The sequence below is a fragment of the Canis aureus genome, chromosome 26 (assembly GCF_053574225.1).
Source record: "Canis aureus isolate CA01 chromosome 26, VMU_Caureus_v.1.0, whole genome shotgun sequence".
Lineage (NCBI taxonomy): Eukaryota > Metazoa > Chordata > Mammalia > Carnivora > Canidae > Canis > Canis aureus.
In genome coordinates, this window is record NC_135636.1 from 24,489,800 (window position 1) to 24,509,396 (window position 19,597).

The 19,597-nt window shown below is 50.4% G+C and overlaps 1 protein-coding gene across 9 annotated transcripts; it reads left to right on the plus strand.

Moving 5' to 3' along the window:
- The first annotated feature begins 925 nt into the window (after nucleotides 1–925).
- PDYN (prodynorphin) lies at nucleotides 926–14,800 on the plus strand. 9 transcript variants are annotated; one of them, XM_077872460.1, is made up of 4 exons: nucleotides 927–1,851; nucleotides 3,103–3,159; nucleotides 11,262–11,406; nucleotides 12,721–14,800. In XM_077872460.1, the coding sequence occupies exons 3-4, from the start codon at nucleotides 11,278–11,280 to the stop codon at nucleotides 13,360–13,362; spliced, it is 771 nt and encodes a 256-aa protein (XP_077728586.1). In that variant the 5' UTR covers nucleotides 927–1,851; nucleotides 3,103–3,159; nucleotides 11,262–11,277; the 3' UTR covers nucleotides 13,363–14,800. The 9 variants fall into 9 exon arrangements, with proteins under 9 accessions (XP_077728591.1, XP_077728593.1, XP_077728586.1 ...); XM_077872461.1 differs by having other exon boundaries at nucleotides 928–1,851; nucleotides 3,033–3,159; nucleotides 11,259–11,406; XM_077872459.1 differs by having other exon boundaries at nucleotides 929–1,851; nucleotides 11,259–11,406.
- The last annotated feature ends 4,797 nt before the right edge of the window (nucleotides 14,801–19,597 follow it).

Below are 19,597 nucleotides of genomic sequence, written 5' to 3' on the forward strand. Positions count from 1 at the left end.
TGTGGAACATAGTAGGTGCCCAGCAAACGGCTCCTTCCATCTTCCTCCTTGTCACGAATCAGGTGCAGGGAGAGGACAGCGCCCCAGAGAACGGAGAATGCTGGTGCGTCAGAGCGCAAACGATGGCATTCATCACACGGACAGATGGTGACGGAGCACTCATTAAGTGTTGACTGCGTGAAATGATGCTGCCCACGTCCTGTTTCACTCTTCACAAGAGCCCGATGAGCTAGAAACTTATCCCCATTTTATAGATAAGCAAACAGGAGCTGAAGTTGGGAACTTGTCTCAGGTCTCTCCACCCATGAGCTGGAGATGTAGGCAAACCCACTTTTTCCTCACTGGGGAGATGGGGATAATATTCACTACCTGACCAGGTGGTGAGGACTAAGCCCGACAACTCTGGCTGAGTGCCTAGTGCAGCATCGGCGCCCAGGGAATGGGCAGCCCCCGCCAGACTTCTGAAACAGTCCTGCCTCCCACCACAAACTGTGTGTCTGCTGTTGAGTGAGGAGAGAGGCATGTTCTCTTCCAGACTCAGAGACCACCCCCCATCCCCACTCCCCACCCCACCCATGTTTTGGAAGGTATTCGTAGCCATGAGAGTGCAGCCTTCACGCTGCTGCTGGCACGGGCCGAGGGCGCACAGGAGGTAGGGATGCCCCCCACCCGGAGTGCAGGCAAAGGCACATCGCAGCCCATATTTTGAGGGGGATTTCAAGATACTCATTTTGTGTTGCCACCAGAGCAAAGTAAACCGCAGCTCCTGGCTGCCGGGGAAGGGCTGAGCTCCTGCCAGGGCTGGTTGTGCCTGGCACCAGCCCAGGCATGTACCAGAGTCGGCTGTGGGTGCAGGCAAGTGTACACACAAAAACATTCCAGGACACGCGTGACCAGCCACACGCGGAGCTGCCGTAGCACCCAGCACCCGGTCTGCCTTCCCCTTCTCGTCGCTTCCCTTGTCTGGGGCTCTCTGCCTTTTCTGTGGTCTCTAGATCCCTGTAGGTTCTGAGCCTGTCCTCTTGCCTGGTTTCCTTCTCTCCTTCCTCTGACTGTCCCTCCACCCGCCTCCCAACGCCCTCTCTCTGGTGGCCCCATCTCTGGCACTCTACGTCCCTCCGTTTTCCTGCGGGCTCCTTGTCTGGATCACGCCCTGTCTCTCCGACAGTGTCTCTTTCTCTTTCTGATCCTCTTTGAATCTTCTGTTTCAGCTTCTTTCTCTGTGTCCCCATCTGTCTCCAGATCTGTCCTGTCTGACTCTCTCTCTCTCCCCCTTTCTCTCTCTCTCCCCATCTGTCTCTGTGTCTCTCTGTCTGCTGGTCTCTGGCTCTCTTTCTCTGTCTCTCTTTCTCCAACACTTTCTGTCTCTGCCCTTCCCTACCTCTCTCTCTTTATTCCTGTGACTCTCTCCTGGAAACGCATCAAAGACTGAAGTGGCCGGATTTCAAGTGACAAACAGCACTACACCCAGGATCCAGCCCCCTCCCTGCACGGCTGCCTTCCTCCTCCACATCCCCTGTCACGAAGAGAAGCCTATTGTGTGGGGCCCAGGGAGTTTGAGTTGAAGGGCCCGGGGGTCTGCGCCTCTGACTGCTCTGAGCTACTTCCCCATTGGCTCCCAGCAGCTTGTGCTCAGCAAGGGCTGAGCGACAGGGGAGGCTCTAGTCCATAAAAGGGGGGGCGAGGCACCAGAACTGCCATTCTGAGGGGCTTTGGTGGTGCTCACGGCCGCCTCTTTGGCACCTCCTTCGGAGCCCGAGTCTGGGAGACCCCTGAGTCCTGAGCCAGCCACCTGCCACCACCCTGCGACCTGCTCAGCCAGAAGCTGCCCGGGGACAAAGCAGGACACAGGTAATGTCCGGAGGGGCACGAGAATCTCTTTTTTGATCATATTTGTTTTTCCTGGTCCTCTGGACCTGAGGGTGGTAGGAGCTCGGGCTGGGGGATTTCAGGTCTGGGGCTGATAATCTGGCAGATACAGTTACAGTTACGAGGCTGGGTTGCGAGCGCCAGATCCGTCCGTGTGAGACGGATGGTTCTTCGGAATCCGCCCTCCGCACAGCCCCAGCTTAAACAGGTGGGTTCTTCTCTCCCAAGAGGACCACCCCTCCGTGTCAGCTCCAGGGTCATCTTCTTCCCCAGCAGCCTGCACACACAGTTCCCATCTGAGGATGGGATGCCCTGGGTGGAAGAAGTGAGTTTGGCCCCTCAGGAAGGTTTTAAAGGTCAGTGATTCTCACTGGACTCACAGAACAAGGTCTGAGGGGACGTTAATGAGATTCAGGGCTCTGGCATTTACCAGGTATCATGTACATCACTGTACAGCCAAGTTCAGCCTTTTCATCCCTTTTTGGATCATGTTTAATTTTTGACAGGGTACTGGCTTGAGTGGTTTCCTTTGACATCATTTACATGGAAATGAAGTTTGGGGCTATTTTGTTGGGAGGGAATGGGGAAAGAGTGACAGCATGCCACGAGACTCAGGCTTCGCAGTATTTTTCTTGTCACTTTTACTTTGAAAGGACTTGTTGCTCTCATGTAAATTAGAGCCTGAGAAGTCCAAGTTGGGCAGGGAAAAAGATGCTCAGAGGGGAAAGCCATTTGCTCACTGGTAAAGACATCCCTGTCCAAAGAAGAGTATTATTGAATCCCAAAGTTTGACTCTAGCCAAAAAGCTGGTGAGCTTCAGAGAAAAGAGAAAAAGGGAGAAAAAATGCTTGGTGACAACACAGAGGTTGAATAGTAGATTCTGTGACCCTATACTTTTTCCTGGGTATCTTTTATCTAGAATCTCTCCAAGCTTTACAAACATTCCTTAATTAAGCCTCCAACCTTCCCAGGGGAAACAAGCTCTTCAGGTTATTGGATCTGATTTCAATTCCCTTCCCGCAGACTGAAAGTCTTCATTACCGTCTTTCTTCCAAGGGTTGGTAAAATATACAAGTCGTTCTAATTTGACAGGCATTCCGGTCAAGATCCATTGCAAATGTTTCAGAATGTCAACCCCTGGCCTCCCCCTCCCACTGCCACAGCTCCCTCTCTTTCCCCTTTCTTCCTCCCCTCAATCCCACCCCACCTTGCCTTTTGTTCTATTTTTTGCAGGTCATTTATCTCCAGGCTTTGAGATCTGCGTGGGGGAGCTGTTGCAGCAGCCGAAGGGTGAGCTGCGCTGCCTGGGGGAGGTTTGCGTTTGCTGACGGGATCTCAAGCCCACTGCTTTGCCCCAGATGAGCTAGAGGTGTGATGGGTGGCGGGCGAATCCCGTGTCTCCGCTGGCAGCTGGGAGTGGGATGTCGCAGTGCTTCCTGAGGCATGTTTTAGCAGAGCAGGCAAAGGGACGGGCTTGGGGGCTATTGGAGGCAATTTGCAATCACCATAAAGCAAATGGAAAGGGATGAGGGTCTTGGGATAACTCCTGGGAGCCAGGAATGTTCCATAGATTGTCTAAATGTGCGTCTCACAATACCCAGATCTGGGTTCAAATCCCAGTCTCACCACTCATTTGCTGTGTGATTTGGGACAGCAGCTGAAGGTTCATTTCCTCACCCACACGGTACGGATAATAGTATTCACCTCATTGTGAAACTCCCGTTGGGTACTCTAATATGCCTGGCATTCAGTAGGTACTCAATGAGTGCTAGTGTGACTGCTCAAGTTCTCACCGTCTAGAGCGCAGAGTTGGGCCCCTTTCCCCTCAATCTGTTATAATATCCCTCATCATTCCACACCATCCAACTGTGAGCTACGTCAGTGTCTGTCCGTGTCTGTGGGGGGGGTGGGGGGAATAGGTCCAGGAAATAGGTCTCGTATTTCAGTTTGCGGGGCTGGCACTCCCCTCCCCTCCCCCTCCAGTCCTCTCCACACCAACAGAAGACCATTTCTTCATCTGTTGCCTCAGGATCATGAAGTCTTCCCAATCGATCCTCCCTAGCCCCCCTCCCACTGCCTACCTCCTTGGGCCATTCTTGCACAATTGTTGTATTTATTAGATGTCTTCCATCATTCTAAGTGGGATCAATAGTTGGTGGTTTGATTTCAACTTGTGTCTGAGACGGTGCAGTCAGCTAGCTGATTTCTTTCACCGTTTTCGTTCATCTCAGCCCATAAATGTTGGTTAATCTCACGGCGTCTGACAAAGGTCTAAAACGATTTCACTGAGACAGGGCTGGCCATTGTGGTGGCAGTAAATATTTCTGGAGACACTCAGCAAGCCCAGGATCAGGCCCTGGAGATGGAAAGGTGTCCTGGGTCCTTTGATGTTGGGCCCCATAAATCCTGCCCCAGCCCAGGTCCAGATTGATGCTCCTGGCAGGAGGTAGATGGCCCAGATCCACGAGGCACATATCCGGGCTCGGGACGCTTCTCCGGGAGGCCATCCAGCCGAACCCATGGCCGGAGTGGGGGGCTGCAGGCACGTTCACTGCATTTGTCCACCGTCATTTGGCTCTTTGACTAAATGAACCTGTTGACCTGTTACTGGATAGTTCTGTTTAAGCTGAGAAGGGTTGAGTGAGTAGTTATGTGATTGGATCTCTGGTCCACTGGCAGGAGGACGAACTGATGTTTGTGATTCCCACAGTAGGTCAAAGCCCTGGATCCAAGTCCACTTTCTGTCCTGCCTTCCCTGTCTCTGGTTCTGTGCCCTCCCCTCCTCTTTTCTCCTCACCTCCCCACCTCTGCTCCTCCGTACCTTCTGCCTCTGGTTCCCATCACCTCTCTCACTGTTTGTTCTTTCATCAGTTCTCTGCTTCTTTGGTGTGTTTATCTCTTTCTCTGTGTGCAAGAGTCTCTACCACTCTAGTTGGCACACCCACGTGTATGTGCCTCTTTGTCTCTGTCACCCTCTTGGTCTCTGTCTCCTTCTCTGCATCTGTATTCCCATCCCTCTCTTTGCTTTTCTCCTTAACCCTTAACTGCATCAAATAACCAAGGGTATGACTCCTGCTCTTAAAAATCATTCTTTTAAAACTCCCCATGACCACCGAGGGCAGGGCCCCTTCACTCTGGTCTCTGAACAGCAAATGGCCCAGAGAGAGGGCCAGCCCTGAGGGTGGGCCCTCATTACCATGTTCTCCACTTTGATTCTTGCTGGACTACATGGTAGTTTCACTTACCATCTGATTTCTGAGCCCCCCGTGTTCCCCAGTCGAGAATCCATTCTTTGTCAATGACCCTAAAGGCCTCACAGGAACACTGTCCTCCACTTTTCAGGATCTGCCTTTGCCAGTCCCTGGAGACCTGCAGAGGTGAACTTTGTGTGTTTTCTGGTGGGATAGAAGTCCAGCAACTATCTCAGCTTCAGGAATGTGAGAGTTTGGTAGGAGGGTCCGCTGGATATCCAACGTGACCACACACCTCAGGGAAGGTTTGTGGGTGGAGCACAGACCAACTTTCAAGCCTGCTTCTGCTATGTCCTTGCCTCTTGGCCTGGACCTGGTGATTTTGTCTCTCTGAGACTCTTTTTCCTCATCTGGAAAATGGGGCTCATCATGCCAGCCTCGTGGAATCTCCTGAGGGTGAACAAGCAATAATTGAGCTGAAATGCAGAGCAGTGAGTTGGCCCCCGCGGCTGTGCCTTAACCAGGGATGGACTTGGAGAGCTCAGCTCTGCCATGCATGTGCTCAGGACCCTGGGGCCCTTTGTCACTTGGTTCTCACCCTTCCTTCCTGGAGCCTGAGCCTGTACCAGTAGCAGCTACCCCAGGAGGGGCCACAGAGGCCACAGGTCTGGCACAGAGCCACCGTGCAGTACTCCACAGCTGCTGTCAGGCAGGTTGTTGGGGGGTCATTGAAACACCATCTCCTCAGCGCAAGTCACCGCCTGGGGGTGGGAGGCCCCAGCTCTGTCTCCACTTCCCTCCTGACTCATGATGTGACCTTAACAAGTGACTTCATTCCTACCTTTTCCCATTTCCTCTTCTATCAAATAGGGATAATCATATGCGATAAAGTGCCGGGAGAGATAATTGCAATGTTAAATCAAGCCATTATTATTCCATGCTGGCTTTTTAATGCTTGCTGCTCCTCTGAGTCCTCTGACTACAATATAGAAATATCACCAAAAGGAGATGAGGGGGCGGGCAGGCAGTCCCTTCCCTTTCCAGGAACCCTGGGCCCTGGGTAGGAGAGAGGACTACTGTGTGCTGGCCCTTTGAGCGACGTTGTCACTGGGGCAGCCCTGGCGCAGGGCAAGGGGGTGATGCGTCCCCTTCAGGGACAAGTGAGAAGCGCAGGCTTGAGGAGGGGAATGATTCCCCTCTGATTTTTCCCCAGAAAGTCAGCTTCAGAATGATGAGAATAATTAGAATTAGGAAAATGATTGTAAGATTAGTGAAAGCAGAGGTCAGCAGACCTGGTCGGTAAGAGACCAGCTAGTATATATTTTGGGCATTCGGGGCGTCCAGTCCCTGTCTCAACACCCAGCTGTGCTTTTGCAGCATGAGAGCAGCCACGGACGATAGTAGGCAGATGGAATGGGCATTGGGTGCGTTCTCAGGATTCCCCAGAGAAATGGAAACAATAGGATGTGAACATATAGAGAAAGAGATTTGGTAAAAGAATCCAGCGATTGATGGAGGCTGATGAGGCCAAAATGTCCTCTCCTGCCCCCCACCAGCCCCTGCATCCCTCACCGGGCTGTCACAAAGCCCATGGGGTAGTGGCTGAGGAAGTCCCATAGATCTGCAAGGAAAGAGGGTTTTTCTTTGGGAGGGCTGCTGGAAGGCCCCCCTGGCCCACCCAGCCCATGAAAAGAGGTGGCTCCTTCCCTGCAGGCTGTGCAAGCAAGCTCCCCATTGGGATCTGTGCACCTGACGCTGCCCCTCAGCCCACCACGTGGGCTTGCTTGTGCTTCTCACCCCGTGAGCTTCCAAGTTCCTTTTCTTCTCAGTTCGTTCTGGATGGGAGTTGAGGGGCAGACAGGGCTATCTCTGATGGACAAGAGCTCCCCTGAGCAAATCCCCTGAGCAAAGGTGAAAATGCTCCTGAAGGACCCATCTGGCAGTGCACGATAATTTGTTTATCCTACAATAGAAAGGAAATAGGATTGCTTGGGAAAATCTCAGGGCTTATGTGTCTTTATTAGAGTCACCTTTTAACCCAGAAAGATCTGGTCAGAAGCCTAACTCCCATTCACAAGCTAAGTGAACTTGGGCAAGCGACTTCTCCTTCTCGGCCTCAGTCTTCTCCTCTATATAAAGGGTATAAAGACATTTGCTCCCACCTTGTGGTGAGGACGAGAATCACGTGTGTGAAGGGGGAACACACAACCTGGCACCCAGTGGGCTCTTGAGCTGTGGTGGCTGTTACTGGACTGATGTGACCATGAATACAGAGCTCTCATCCCTGCCTGGCACACAGTAGGCCCACCACATGTGGAAGTTCATTCATTCAACAACTTGTTTTTTGGAGTTTCACCTGTGTGTGTTCTAGGCCTTTGTTATCACTCCTTTTGGCCTCTTTCTTTTTGTATCTCCTGTAGTGCAGGAGTTGAATGGAGCTTTCATACTCCACTATCTAAAGCACCTACTATGTGCCAGGCACCCTGCCCGGTGTGCCCTGTGCATGATCTCTTATTTAATTCCCACACCAACCCCCTGGTACACTATTATTAGCCCCATTATGTGACCAAGGAAACAGAGACACAGCAAAGTTAATTTTCCCAGACGGGGTGGGGGGAGAGTCGGGGTTTGAATCCACATAACTAAGCCCTTGGTGATTCTGCTTCTGGGTCAGGAAGGGATTGGAGGTGCTCCTTTCCTTTCTGTTTAGAGGAACCCTCTGACCCCATGGTGCTTCTCCAAGTTGTTAGAATAGGCCATGCAGGGGCTGCAAAGTCAACTCTCTGTCGAATGCTCGGCAGGAGACACAAGGGAAACTGCCAGGTAGGGACATTGGTGACCAAGCTGCATGTGTCATTTGGGTGACAGTTGCCATATGGCAGCACGGGCCCGATATCTCCAGTACTTCTGATTTTTTAAAGATAAGTTGGAAATTAAGATTTGAAAATTCCCCAATTTAAAAATGTTGGCAACAGAATTAAAACCAAAAAGAAGAAGAAACCCCTGTGCAAGTCAAAACACCCAGTGCCATTTGCTGTTTGTTCCACCGGCTACCGGCTGTAGCCTCTGAACATTTGCCATGTGCAGGGAGAGTGCTGCGGTTGGGGGAGAGCAGGAGCCTCAGCCCTGCCTGTCCCTCCTGACCCCCATTGCTGCCTTGACCCTCCCTGGGCACTCCCATGCCCTTCAGGTCCCTCCCCAGTTCTTCCTGGGAAACACACTGAGGCCTAGGGAGCCAGGGCCGTGATGGGGGGAGGGAGGCGTGGGGTGGTGGGGAGAGAAGTGGGGCTTTGCTGGAAGACAGGGACTCGGCCCTTCCCAGGACCAAGGAACCACAGCTCTGATCACGCCTTGAGCAAGTCTGGAAAAAAATCAAAGCCTCACAACAAAGCCCCTAATATTCAGCATGTGACCTGGTTCCCTCTGCCTCTCTTGTCTCTTGGGCCTTCCCTCTTTCTGTGCCTCCCGCCTGTCTCTTTCCCTCCTCTGTCTCTGTTTCTCCCTCCCTCTGTCTCTCTCAGGACTGTTTTTCACTAAGCCCGCCTCATCCCTCCCCACCCCCTTCCCCTTCCTGTCTGCCCTCTTCTCTTCCTTTCCCCCCCACCCTTGGCTCCCTGGTTTCCATAACAGTTTCTCAATCTCCTCTAGCAGTGTTGACTCTAGACTGCTGCAGACCCCATGAGGTTTCTCTGGGGGCATGGAGAGGTGCAATCCAGAAAAATTCAAACTAAGCTTCCCAGACATCCAGGGGTGATCTGTGTATTCACTCAACAAACCCTGGGCCGAGCTCTTGTTCACAATGGAGCCCCATGTGCTGCGCTGGGCACCCCATTCACTCCCCCATTCATTCATCAATCCTCAGATGGCCCTAGTCTTTCCACAACATTAGAATGAGGTGCAGACGCCTCACCTTAGCCTAAAGGGGCCCCCACTATCTGGCCACAGCTCATCTCTCTGCTCTTCTACCCCAGTCTCCTGCCTTATGTTCTCTTATCCACCCTGGTCTCTTTGTCATCCTCAAACGCACCACACACCCTCACTGTAGTGACTTTCACCTGCAGAGACGAAGCCCCCCACTGGTTAGAAACTCAGAAAGCAGGAGCACTTGTGTCATAGAGCCAGCATAGTGACTGTGGGAGTTCAGAAGGTCAGGCAGACTTCCTGGAGGAGGTAACCAAGGCTGAGTGTTGAAGAACAAATACAAGTTAGCCAGGTCAGTGGGAGATAGGAGTGGATGGGTGGGGTGAGGAAGGTGCTCCGGGAAGAGGGAATCTCTTGGGCGAAGCATGAAAAATGGGGTACATGGGGCACTATTTTGGAGTTGCAGGTGGTGTGGTCAGGCCCACATCAGATGAAGCTCACAGCCAGTCTGGGTGCTGCACATTTGCTGGGCTGCCTTAGACAGATGACATAGTCTCTGGGCTTCCATTTCCCTGCCTATAGAATGGAAAGAATATTAGTCCCAGGTTTATGGGATTGTTATGAGACCTTCTTCCGTTAAGACACAGCTGAGGCTCAGCACAGCCCGGCATGCAGTTAGCACCAGTCAGTGCCAGCTCTGCTTGGTGGGAAAGCCCTGGAACAGCTAGCTAAGGGGCAGCCTTCCTCTCAGGGGCAGTGGAGAGCCGGGAAGCAGGGCAGGGGTGCAATCAGGCTGGTAAGACCAGAGGCTCCCTGGAGCCTGGGCCAGAGAAACTGGAGACTTGGGCTGGGAGTGGGGTAGACTGGAGGAGCCCGGCCAGTGCACTGTGGTAAGAAGATGGGCTCGAGTTAGACGCCCCCCCAGATACAAATCCCAGCTTTGCCACTTACCAGCTCAAGAACATTGGCAGTCTTCTTAACTCAGTCTTCTGATCTGTAAAGTGGGAGCGACAATGGGACCCACCCCAGAGAGTCGCTGTGAGTACAAATGAGTTTGCTCGTGAGAACAGCTCAGAACATCATGAGTACTTAACAACCATCTGATCAGCTAGGATTATTATTAAATACGAAGTTAGTGGATGAAAGGAAAGGCTGCCGACGTTATTTGCCTGGGACACAAAGGATCTCTGATCAGGCCTCCTAACCTGGAAGCCACGCCGTGTGGGAAGCATCAGGCCAGGAGGTCTGTGGTGTAGGCTTCTCCTCCCCTGCAGGTAATTCACTGCTGATCTTGTACTGAGCCAGCCCTACCATCACCATCCGCTGATATCAGAGAAAACACGAGCTGCCTGCTTTGCATCTGAGCATAAAAGGCACTGCTTGCTCTCCTGGAACCCCAAGCCACTCAGCAGGTGGTAGAGCATGAGAGAACATGGGGGGTGGGGAGGGCAAGAGAGGTGGGATGGACCCATGTCCACTCTTCTGGGTTTTCTTCTCTGAGCCTCCCTGCTTCGTGGAGCAGAACGTGCCCAGCCTCAAGAGAGGCCTGGGTTCCCACCTTCAATCGCTATGTGACCCTAGATCTGCCAGCCTCTCTGAGCACCTGTTTTCTCATCTATAAAGTGGGGATGATGAGGGGCCAGGCCTGACCCAGCCTAACAGGTCTGACTGCAGGATTGCCATGCTGCGCAGGGCATTTCAGGGCGGACAGGGGGGATCTGAGAAGGACCTGGAGGCAGGGAGGCCCGCTTGGAGAAGGTGGAAGTATGGCCACGGTAAGTAGAAGTGCTGGGGTGAAAAAGGCAAATTCTAGAGAACTTACAAGGCAGATAGGACAGGCCTGGGGACAAGCTGAGAAGTCGGGGGCAAAGGCAGGTGATGGGGCCTCAGAGAATCTAGGAAAGCAGATGCCGAATGTCTTCCCGCTCGGTAGGTGGGTAAAGTGGATTTTGAAGGCTGGCAGACCCAGATCAAGTCCTGGCTTGTCTGTTGCCTGACTGGTGCTGGTGATCGCTTCCCCTCTTGAGCCTCGACTTCCCCATCTGTCTGATGAAAATAGACAGACCCTCCTCCAGAGCTGTCGTGCAGATGGAAGATGAACAGGTGGGAAAGCTGCTGGCACGTAGCAGGTACTCAGCACATTAATTCTCTTCTTTGACCCCCAACTTTGGGCACCCACTGTGCCTCCTTGGGCCTCTATTTTCCTGACTGTGAGATGGGAACGAGAACAAGAACGTTAGCCTTACAGTGTTCCCGCAGGGGTCAGTGAGATGGCTCAGGACACCCATGCAGAGTAGGCGCTCACTGGTTCATTATCTTCTCTTTCTCCGTCCCCAGCAGGAAGCGCTGAGCCAGCATGGCGTGGCAGGGGCTGCTGCTGGCCGCCTGCCTCCTTGTGCTCCCCTCTGCCACAGCGGACTGCCTGTCCCAGTGCTCCTTGTGTGCTGTGAAGACCCAGGATGGGCCCAAGCCCATCGAGCCCCTGGTAGGTTTCAGGATGTCCAGGTCCTAGGCCCACGTGCAGAAGGGACATCTGTGTGCAGGGCATGGACAGCTGTGTGTCTGTCCTGTAGGCTTGTCCTACTTGTGCAGGACACATCCTGCCCCGGGGTAGGTCTGAGTACCCGGGGCTGCAGGTTCCCACCTCCATCCCCACCTCAGACCTTACCACCACTGCCTCGTTCAGGTCTGGGACCTACAATGCAGGTTTCCAGGGAGCCTGATGCCCGGCAACAGGGAGGGCCATTAAGGAGGCTGTGCTGGCTGAGAGTTGGCAGCCTTCTGGTAACTTTCCAGGGCTTCTTACCATTCCCAATCTAGTCACTCCTACAGAAGGAGGTCTTTCCAACACCACTAAATGCCAGGATCCAAGGCTTGACCCCCTCCTTGGTCTCAGCCTCTCTTGACCTGGCCTTGTTTGCTTTGCTTTGAATCAAACTCCCCCACGTGTCTCTCCTTTGATGGCAGACAGGTGAGACTAAAGGTCCCAAGGGTGTGGTGGACAGAGCACAGGCTTTGGTTCTGCCACTTTCTCACTCCACGACCCTGGAATTCATCCCTCTTCAGTTTCCACATCTGCAACGTGGGGGTGATTCTATGAGCTAACAAGGCAAAGTTCTAGACACACAGTCCTAGAGGCTCTTCATTGAGAGGCATGCTGGGTGCCAGCTGCTGTCTGCTCTCAGTCACTGGAGAGCACAGTGGTTAGGCATGAGGGCTTATGGCATTAGCCTGCCTGGGTCCAAGTTCCAGAATTATCCAGCATTGTCATTGTCATCCTCACGACCATCATTGTGATCACGTTCGAATTCCCCCAGCATTCCTATGAAGGAGCTACTTTTATCCCCTGGGTTTGATGAGCCCTCAGACCCATCACATGTGTTCTCTCCACCATCCTGCATGGCTCCGTGCCTCTCTGTAATGTGTTAAGAACATCCTTCACACCTGGGGAAGGTGGGGAGAACCAAGTACTCCCTCTGGAATCAAGCTGAAGAGGATGAGTGAGTGCACCAAAGAGCTCTCTGGGAAGATCTTAGCTGTGATGTTGGCATTGCCATCTGTAGCCACGTTTCCTTGGGAAAGCCGGTCCACTCTCTATGTCTCTCGCACGTAGGCATAGAGTCCCCTATTTTCATGCACCTCTCTGGGAGCATTAAGGTGGGAAGCCCGAACTTTAGTAATGGCAGATACTTTTTGATATTCTCAATAAGGGGCTCTCTGGGGCAAGGGAGTGCATGTGGCCGGCCTGGCAGTTGGATGGTGATGACATCACCACTCTGGTCTTTTTGGGTTTTTGCAGATCTGTTCCCTGGAATGCCAGGCTGCTCTGCTGCCTGCTGAGGAGTGGGAGAGATGCCAGAGCCTTCTCTCTTTCTTCACCCCCTTCACCTTTGGGCTCAACGGCAAAGAAGACTGGGAGACCAAGGCCACTTTGGAGGAGCCCTATAGTGAGCTGGTTAAGCGCCCTGAGCCCTTCCCGAATGAGCTTGAGAAAAACAGGTTTTTCCTCAGCACCCCAGCAGAGGAGAATGCACTGAGCAGGAGCCTGGCGGAGAAGCTCAGGGGTCTCTCTGGCAGGTTGGGGGAGGGAGGGGAGTCTGAGCTGATGGGGGACACTCAGCTGAATGATGATGCCATGGAGGCTGGGGCATTGGATTCCAATGAGGAGGACCCCAAGGAGCAGGTCAAACGCTATGGGGGCTTCTTGCGCAAATACCCCAAGAGAAGCTCAGAGGTGGCTGGGGAGGGGAACGGGGATGGGGATGCGGTGGGTCACGAGGACCTGTACAAACGCTATGGGGGCTTCTTGAGGCGCATCCGTCCCAAGCTCAAATGGGACAACCAGAAACGCTATGGAGGTTTTCTCCGGCGCCAGTTCAAGGTGGTAACTCGGTCTCAGGAAGACCCTAATGCCTACTCTGGAGAGCTTCTTGACGGGTAAACTCTTCCCCATTGTGGAGTTGAGTCAGGAGCTTCCCCTGACCCCCTCCCAAACTGGAGTTCCCTCATTCATCCTACCGTATATCCCCTTCCCCATGTTCAATTCAGGCTTGTGTGCAAAGCACCCAAACCCAGCCTGCCTCTTTTATGCCTGGGTCACAGTGTTTGTCTGGGGTCAGTGAGGAAGAAGGATGGAGGTTCACCTCTCCAGTAGTCTCAGTGCTTGGCTCCAACTCTAGACCTTTGAAACTCTGGCCAACAGCAGCTTTTGCTATGAACTCCCCCCCCCATTAATGTGACTCCCCAGTTTCAGGAATCTAGACTGACTTGTTCTTCTTCCCTCTAGATAAATAGCAAAACAAGATAAATAAACAAATAGAAATCCTAGCACTTTATCCCAAACCTAATGAACCTCCTTGAGGAGACCATGCTTTAGGCAAAACGCTCAAACACTGCATTTTATTGGAGCAGGGAGTCTTACACGAGAGAGTTCAGTCCTCCAGTGGGCATGTGTTCAGTTGAGTTCTCTGCGTTCTCCTCATTTAGAAACATACCTCTTGAAGAACCAGGTTCCTGGACTCCAGTTCATGTTGGTACCTTGGATAGCACCCAGCCTCAAGTGAGAGGAAGGGGCATGAAAACCCCTCCCCAAATGGTAATGAGAGCAGTCTTCCCACTGAATACTGAAATGATCCAGAAGGGAGCAAGACAAAGCAATCTGTGCAGCAAACTCAAAATGTGGACCAGTTCCCTCAGCCCTCATTAAACTAATTAAACAGATCGGAATCACACTCCTACCCCAGGATGAACTGAAGCTGAGTCAAGTTGATGAGGTTAAGCACGACCATGTTCTTGAGCAGCTGAATTGGCCGCCAAGAGTCTTAGCCATCTGGTCAAACATATGCATTGGGCATTGGGTAAGGGAATCCAGAAGCAACAGCTAGAAAGACAAAAAGGTCCTTTTCAACCCCTGTGATGATTCTTTCCTCTTAATGTCTCAGAATAAAACCAGAAAGAGCCATGAAGTGATTAAGTGCTTGAGGCCAAATGAATTCCCTTGATTCAGATAACCCAGAATCAGAGGCAGAGACCTCCCAATGCCTTGGTTTCAATCAAAGTCTTCTCTCTCTCTGTTGCTCTTACTTGATCATCCCTAGGCACTATGATTTGGTTTGCAGGCCCAAGAGGCTAGGCTGGATAGGAAAGGAAATGGTCTTGAATTCAGTTAATTTGTATAAGATGCTACTGAGCATACCTCTTCGTGTACAGCCCCCAGATCTCATGATGTTCTGAAATGTGTAGATTGTTTTAGGGTTACTTTGTATGCTTTAAAAAAAAATCCCACTTATGCAATTTACCCAGAATTTGCTTTATTCCTTAGCAGGCCTGTGTTATTTCCTACTCCTTCAATGCAATAAATAAAAGAAAGATGGTGATGACTCGGGTGTGTATGTGTGCGCCTCAGTCCCCATAGTGTAGAAAGACCATTTGCAGAAAAGAGTGCTGGGGAATGAAAAATGCACACACACACACACACACACACACACACACACACACACATTCACATCAGAAAACTAAGTGTAGGATGAGAGAAAGAGCACAAACTTTAGAGCACCATTGCCCTAAATTTGAGATCTGTGTGATGTTGGGTAAGTTATTTGACCTCTCTGAGCCTTACTTTCCTCTTCTGTAAAAGAAAGACAACCCCCACCCCCGACTCCCAGGGACTTTCTCCTATGCTGAGTTACCAAGGCGAGAGGCCAGATGTTGCTAGACAAAGGTGAAGAACCCTCTAGAGAGTGGGTAGCATAATGTCCTTTACTAAAATGACATGCTTTATTAAATGGCATCAAGGAGAGGTATTTAAATAGTGCTGGTGTGGAAGAGTCTCAGTGGCTCCAGACCTTGTGGGTCTGGCTTTCTGAATGACTCTATAGAAGACACAGGACCAGGGAGGTCTCCCTCCTTCTTTCCTTCATTCAAGAAAGAATTAATTGAAAACTCTACTGTATGGTAGGTCTTTTTCTAGGTGCTGGAGGTACAGGAAAATAAAATGAACAAAGTCTCAGTTCTTACAGAACTCACAGTCTATGGCAGGGGGAGACAAGTAAACCAAAATAGAAATCTAAAGTGAAAAATTAAATTTAAAAAATAAATAAAATGTAATGAATTTAAAATTAAATATAAATGAAATTTAAAATAGTGGTAATTATTGTGAAGGGAACACTTGGGATTTAGTAATAATGGATAATAGAGATAGGAGAGGAATATCCGGATCCTTCTTGAGGAATATTCCATTCTCGATGTTCATAGGATCATCAAGTTGGAAGAAACCTAAGGCTGGGATTATCTCCTCCAACTAGCTACTCTTTGCCAAATTGACACATTGATAATAAATTTTAACTTGGATTTCACAACCTATTGCTATTCCTTAATGATTCAGTGTGAGGAAGTTCTATCTTTATTTGGGTTGAAGTTAGATTTCTGTCCCTTTAATACATTGGGTCTTGATCTTGCTGTCTATCAGCCCAGGAGCCTGTCTAGGGAAGAATTTTCTGTGACTTGTAGACAAATGGCTCCTAATTATCTCAAATGGGCAAATGAACAAACAAACAAACAAAACCCCAAGTAATTTGTTGGCTCACATAAGTGAAGAGTACAGGATATTAGCTTTGAGTACAGCTTGAGCAAGGAGCTCAAAAAGAACACCAGGACTTCTCTCACTAACCTCTTTTCTCCTCTGTGTTGAATTCATTCTAAGACTTCACATGCTTTTAAGATGCTACCATACCATGCAAGTTCAGGTCTAGTATGCTATTCTCACAGAAAATCCCCATCAAAGTGTTACTGTACTTCATTAGCTCTAATTGTGTCATTCATCCTATCCTGAGCTAATGTCAATCATTATGGACAAGCCAATGCAATGCCGTGATTGTCAGGACTGAACGACATGGATAGCCAGGGATTGATTCAACCCAACTCAAAGCAGTTGGACTAGGAGTGGGAAAGAGGATGGTTTTTGGAGGACAACTGGCGCATGGTTCCCAATAGAAGAAAGACTAAATGCCAGCCCACCATTAATAGATGGTCACCCCCCCTAATGAGTGAAAGTAGCTGGGTGGGAACTGGAGCAAACTGGAAAGTGTGATGGGGAATATGGGCTCAGAGCAGCCAGATTTGATTTTTAAAAGACCACAGAAATCTGACTTTGCATTTTTTTTCATGTAAGTAATTTTTTAAAAGAAGTATTGAGTAGGACAAACAGTAACATGCTTGGGATGAGATGCATCACTTTCTTACCATTATTTTGTGACTTCTTTCTAAATTTTTTTAAAATAAGAAACACTTCTTTTTTTGGGTTTTAAAATTTTCCCCATATGCCATGGATTCTAGAATGCTATTGCTCTGGACTCCCTTTTCTGGACCCATTTCACTTGGTCAATGAGGCATGGCCACATGAGGTGGAAGGAATATGGTGGGGGTCCCAGAGATCTGGGTGAGGATCCCACTGTCCCGGGTGGCTCTGGGCATGCCGCTGCACTCCACGGAGCCTCAGTTGTGGGTTTTTAAAAACATTTACTCATTTATTTTAGAGAGAGAGAGAGAAAGAGAGTGTAGGGAGGGGCAGAAGGAGAGAGAGAGAGGAAAGCAGACTCCCCCCTGAGCGCAGAGCCTAACCCTGAGATCATGACCTGAGTGGAAACTGAGAGTCACATGCTTAACCAACAGATCGACCCAGGCACCCCTGAGCCTCAGTTTTCAATCTGTCAGTTGGGGAGGAAAATACTGACTTCCCTTGAGGGAGGAGAGGATTTGGTAACATGAAGTCTATGATGCCACACCAGAGGTATATGATGCTAGTTGCTGCCCCATCTAAAGGGTGGTGCCTCTGATTACAGTATTCCAGATGTCACCTGAGTGAGGCAGACACCTGTTGAAAGAAGGAAATTTTCCTGATAGTAAGAGAAGGATGAAATTAAAAAAAAATTTTTTATTAAACTATAAGATATGTGCTGTAGAGTGTACTCAATCTTAAGTGTGCAGCTCAGTGGATTCTTACATATGTATACGCCTGTGTGACCACCATTCGGATCACAATATAAAATATTTCCAGCACCCCAGAGAGGTGATCATTTTTTTTATGAGCTGTTTGAGGGGATGGAGAGCAAGCCATATGAAGGATTGGAACAAAAATACCACAGACCCTGCAGAGTCCTGATTCTTTGTCCATGTCACCAAGGCCCCTGTGCAGCAATCATAGAGCAGTCGTTGGCTAAGGGATGCCAACATCCCGGTAGCCTTAGAAGAGCGTGTTACTAATAAGCACACCGTTTCCACGACAACGCCATACACCATCAGCAGTGAGGAAAGTCTTGTTATAACGATCATGACAATCATAATGATCTCTTGGATTTGGATCACCCCTCCCCCACCCCCAGCTCCAAGCTCTTCACACAAACAAGCCCAGTGATGGGGCTTGTCTATTAATTAAAGGCCCCCAAGTGAAGACAACAAAAATCCCCATGACAATGCTGGGAACAATGGTTCCCTAATAGATGTCATTTTGGCATTCTTGATTCATGTACTGGGTCCGTGTGGACTTCCATTGTAGCTGTAGGAGGTTTATAACAAAGATGTATAATTACTCTTCTGATATGCAAATTTGCATGTAAGTTGCACTCCCACCCTATTTGTCTTGTCTCTGTCTAACTTAAGCCAAGCCCCATTATTCTTTGTCCCCAGGACTCCCCTCATTCTTAATTCCTTTTGACGTGAAGTTTGCCATCCGAAAATGTCCACCCGTCTCGGTCTTAAACTCCCCGTTACACGAGCATAGCTCCTAAAGAGACTGCCCTGGTGTCTATGAAATTTGGGAGTGCTTTCTCGTCCCTGGTAAGATCCATGCGGGGTTTGGACTTGGAAGGAGCACTGGACTGAGAGTCCGGGGACCTAGGGACCTGAGTGTGGCCAGGCTCTGCTAACTGGCCATGGGGGTGGGCTTTGAGTTCTCCAGGACAGTTTTCTCTTTTGTAAAATGAAAAAGATTAAAAAGATAATATCGTTAGGGCTTTTGTCATTTCCAGAGCTGACACATAGCACTTGTTCTATATCAAGCACTGAGTCAAAAAATGATGAACAGAGCAAAAGAGCCTCAGTTTCCTCCTTGTCTGACAATGAGGGTGATGGTTTCTGCCCTGGCAGGTAGTGGGGGTCATATAAGAAGAAGACACAGGGACAGTACTTGGCCCAAAGCTGGGTGATTGGTGCTAGTACCCTCCCCACCTGAATCCATCCTATCGCTTGATGAACATTTATTGAGCAACTGTTGTATACCTTGCACTGGGGTAAGGGCAGGGGATTCAGCTGTGATCAAGTAGAGTCCTCACTTCACAGGGCTCACTTTCTGGGGGGAGGGGACCAATCACCTATAAATTAACCAATGGGTCAATATTTCAGGTGGGCATGAGTGCTATGAAGGAGATTAGAGGTACCAGATGCAAGTGATGGCAGATGGGAGGAGTTACTCAGGGGAGTCCCAGAGGCCTCTCTGGCTGGGGGGCATGTTTGACCAGAGGTATGTAGGAAGTGGGGAGAGGGAGCCTTGTGTGTATCTGGGTAGAGTCAGGGGAGAGCATTCAGGACAAGGGAACAGCAGGTGCATAGGCAGAGAAGAGGGTGCATAGTTGCTGTGTAGAGAAGGGGGGGCGGAGAGTGAGGGCAGAGGGTAGGAGGCAGGCTGCAGACCCAAACAGGGCAGGTCACAGAGGGCCTCCCAGAACTCGGTCCTGGCATACACCATTACCCATGGAATTACTAGAGCCTCCTTTACTCTCCGAGTCTGTTTTGGGTAATATATCATCTCGTTGCCCAACTTATGGGCATGGAAAGGATCTTGACTTTTGCTTGGGGTGAGATAGGAGCATTGGAAGGTCATAAGCACAGGCGGGACATTACCTGACACAAAAATTCAGAGGGGTCAGGCCAGCTGCCATGGGGAGAGCAGGCTGCAGGGAGCATGGGCGTCATTCTGTGGTCCTGTCAGAGAATGGCACCTTCCAAGGTGTGCAGGAGAGATGCAGAAGCTTTTCTTCCTTGGGATGGAGGGGCCCCAGGCAGAGTATTCTCTTCTTAACAGGAAGTGATGGACACCAGGGCCATGGGCAGGCAGTGGTGTGCCCTCAGTTGGTGGATTGCACTTAAGAAACCAGTCTGTAGGGACACCTGGGTGGCTCAGT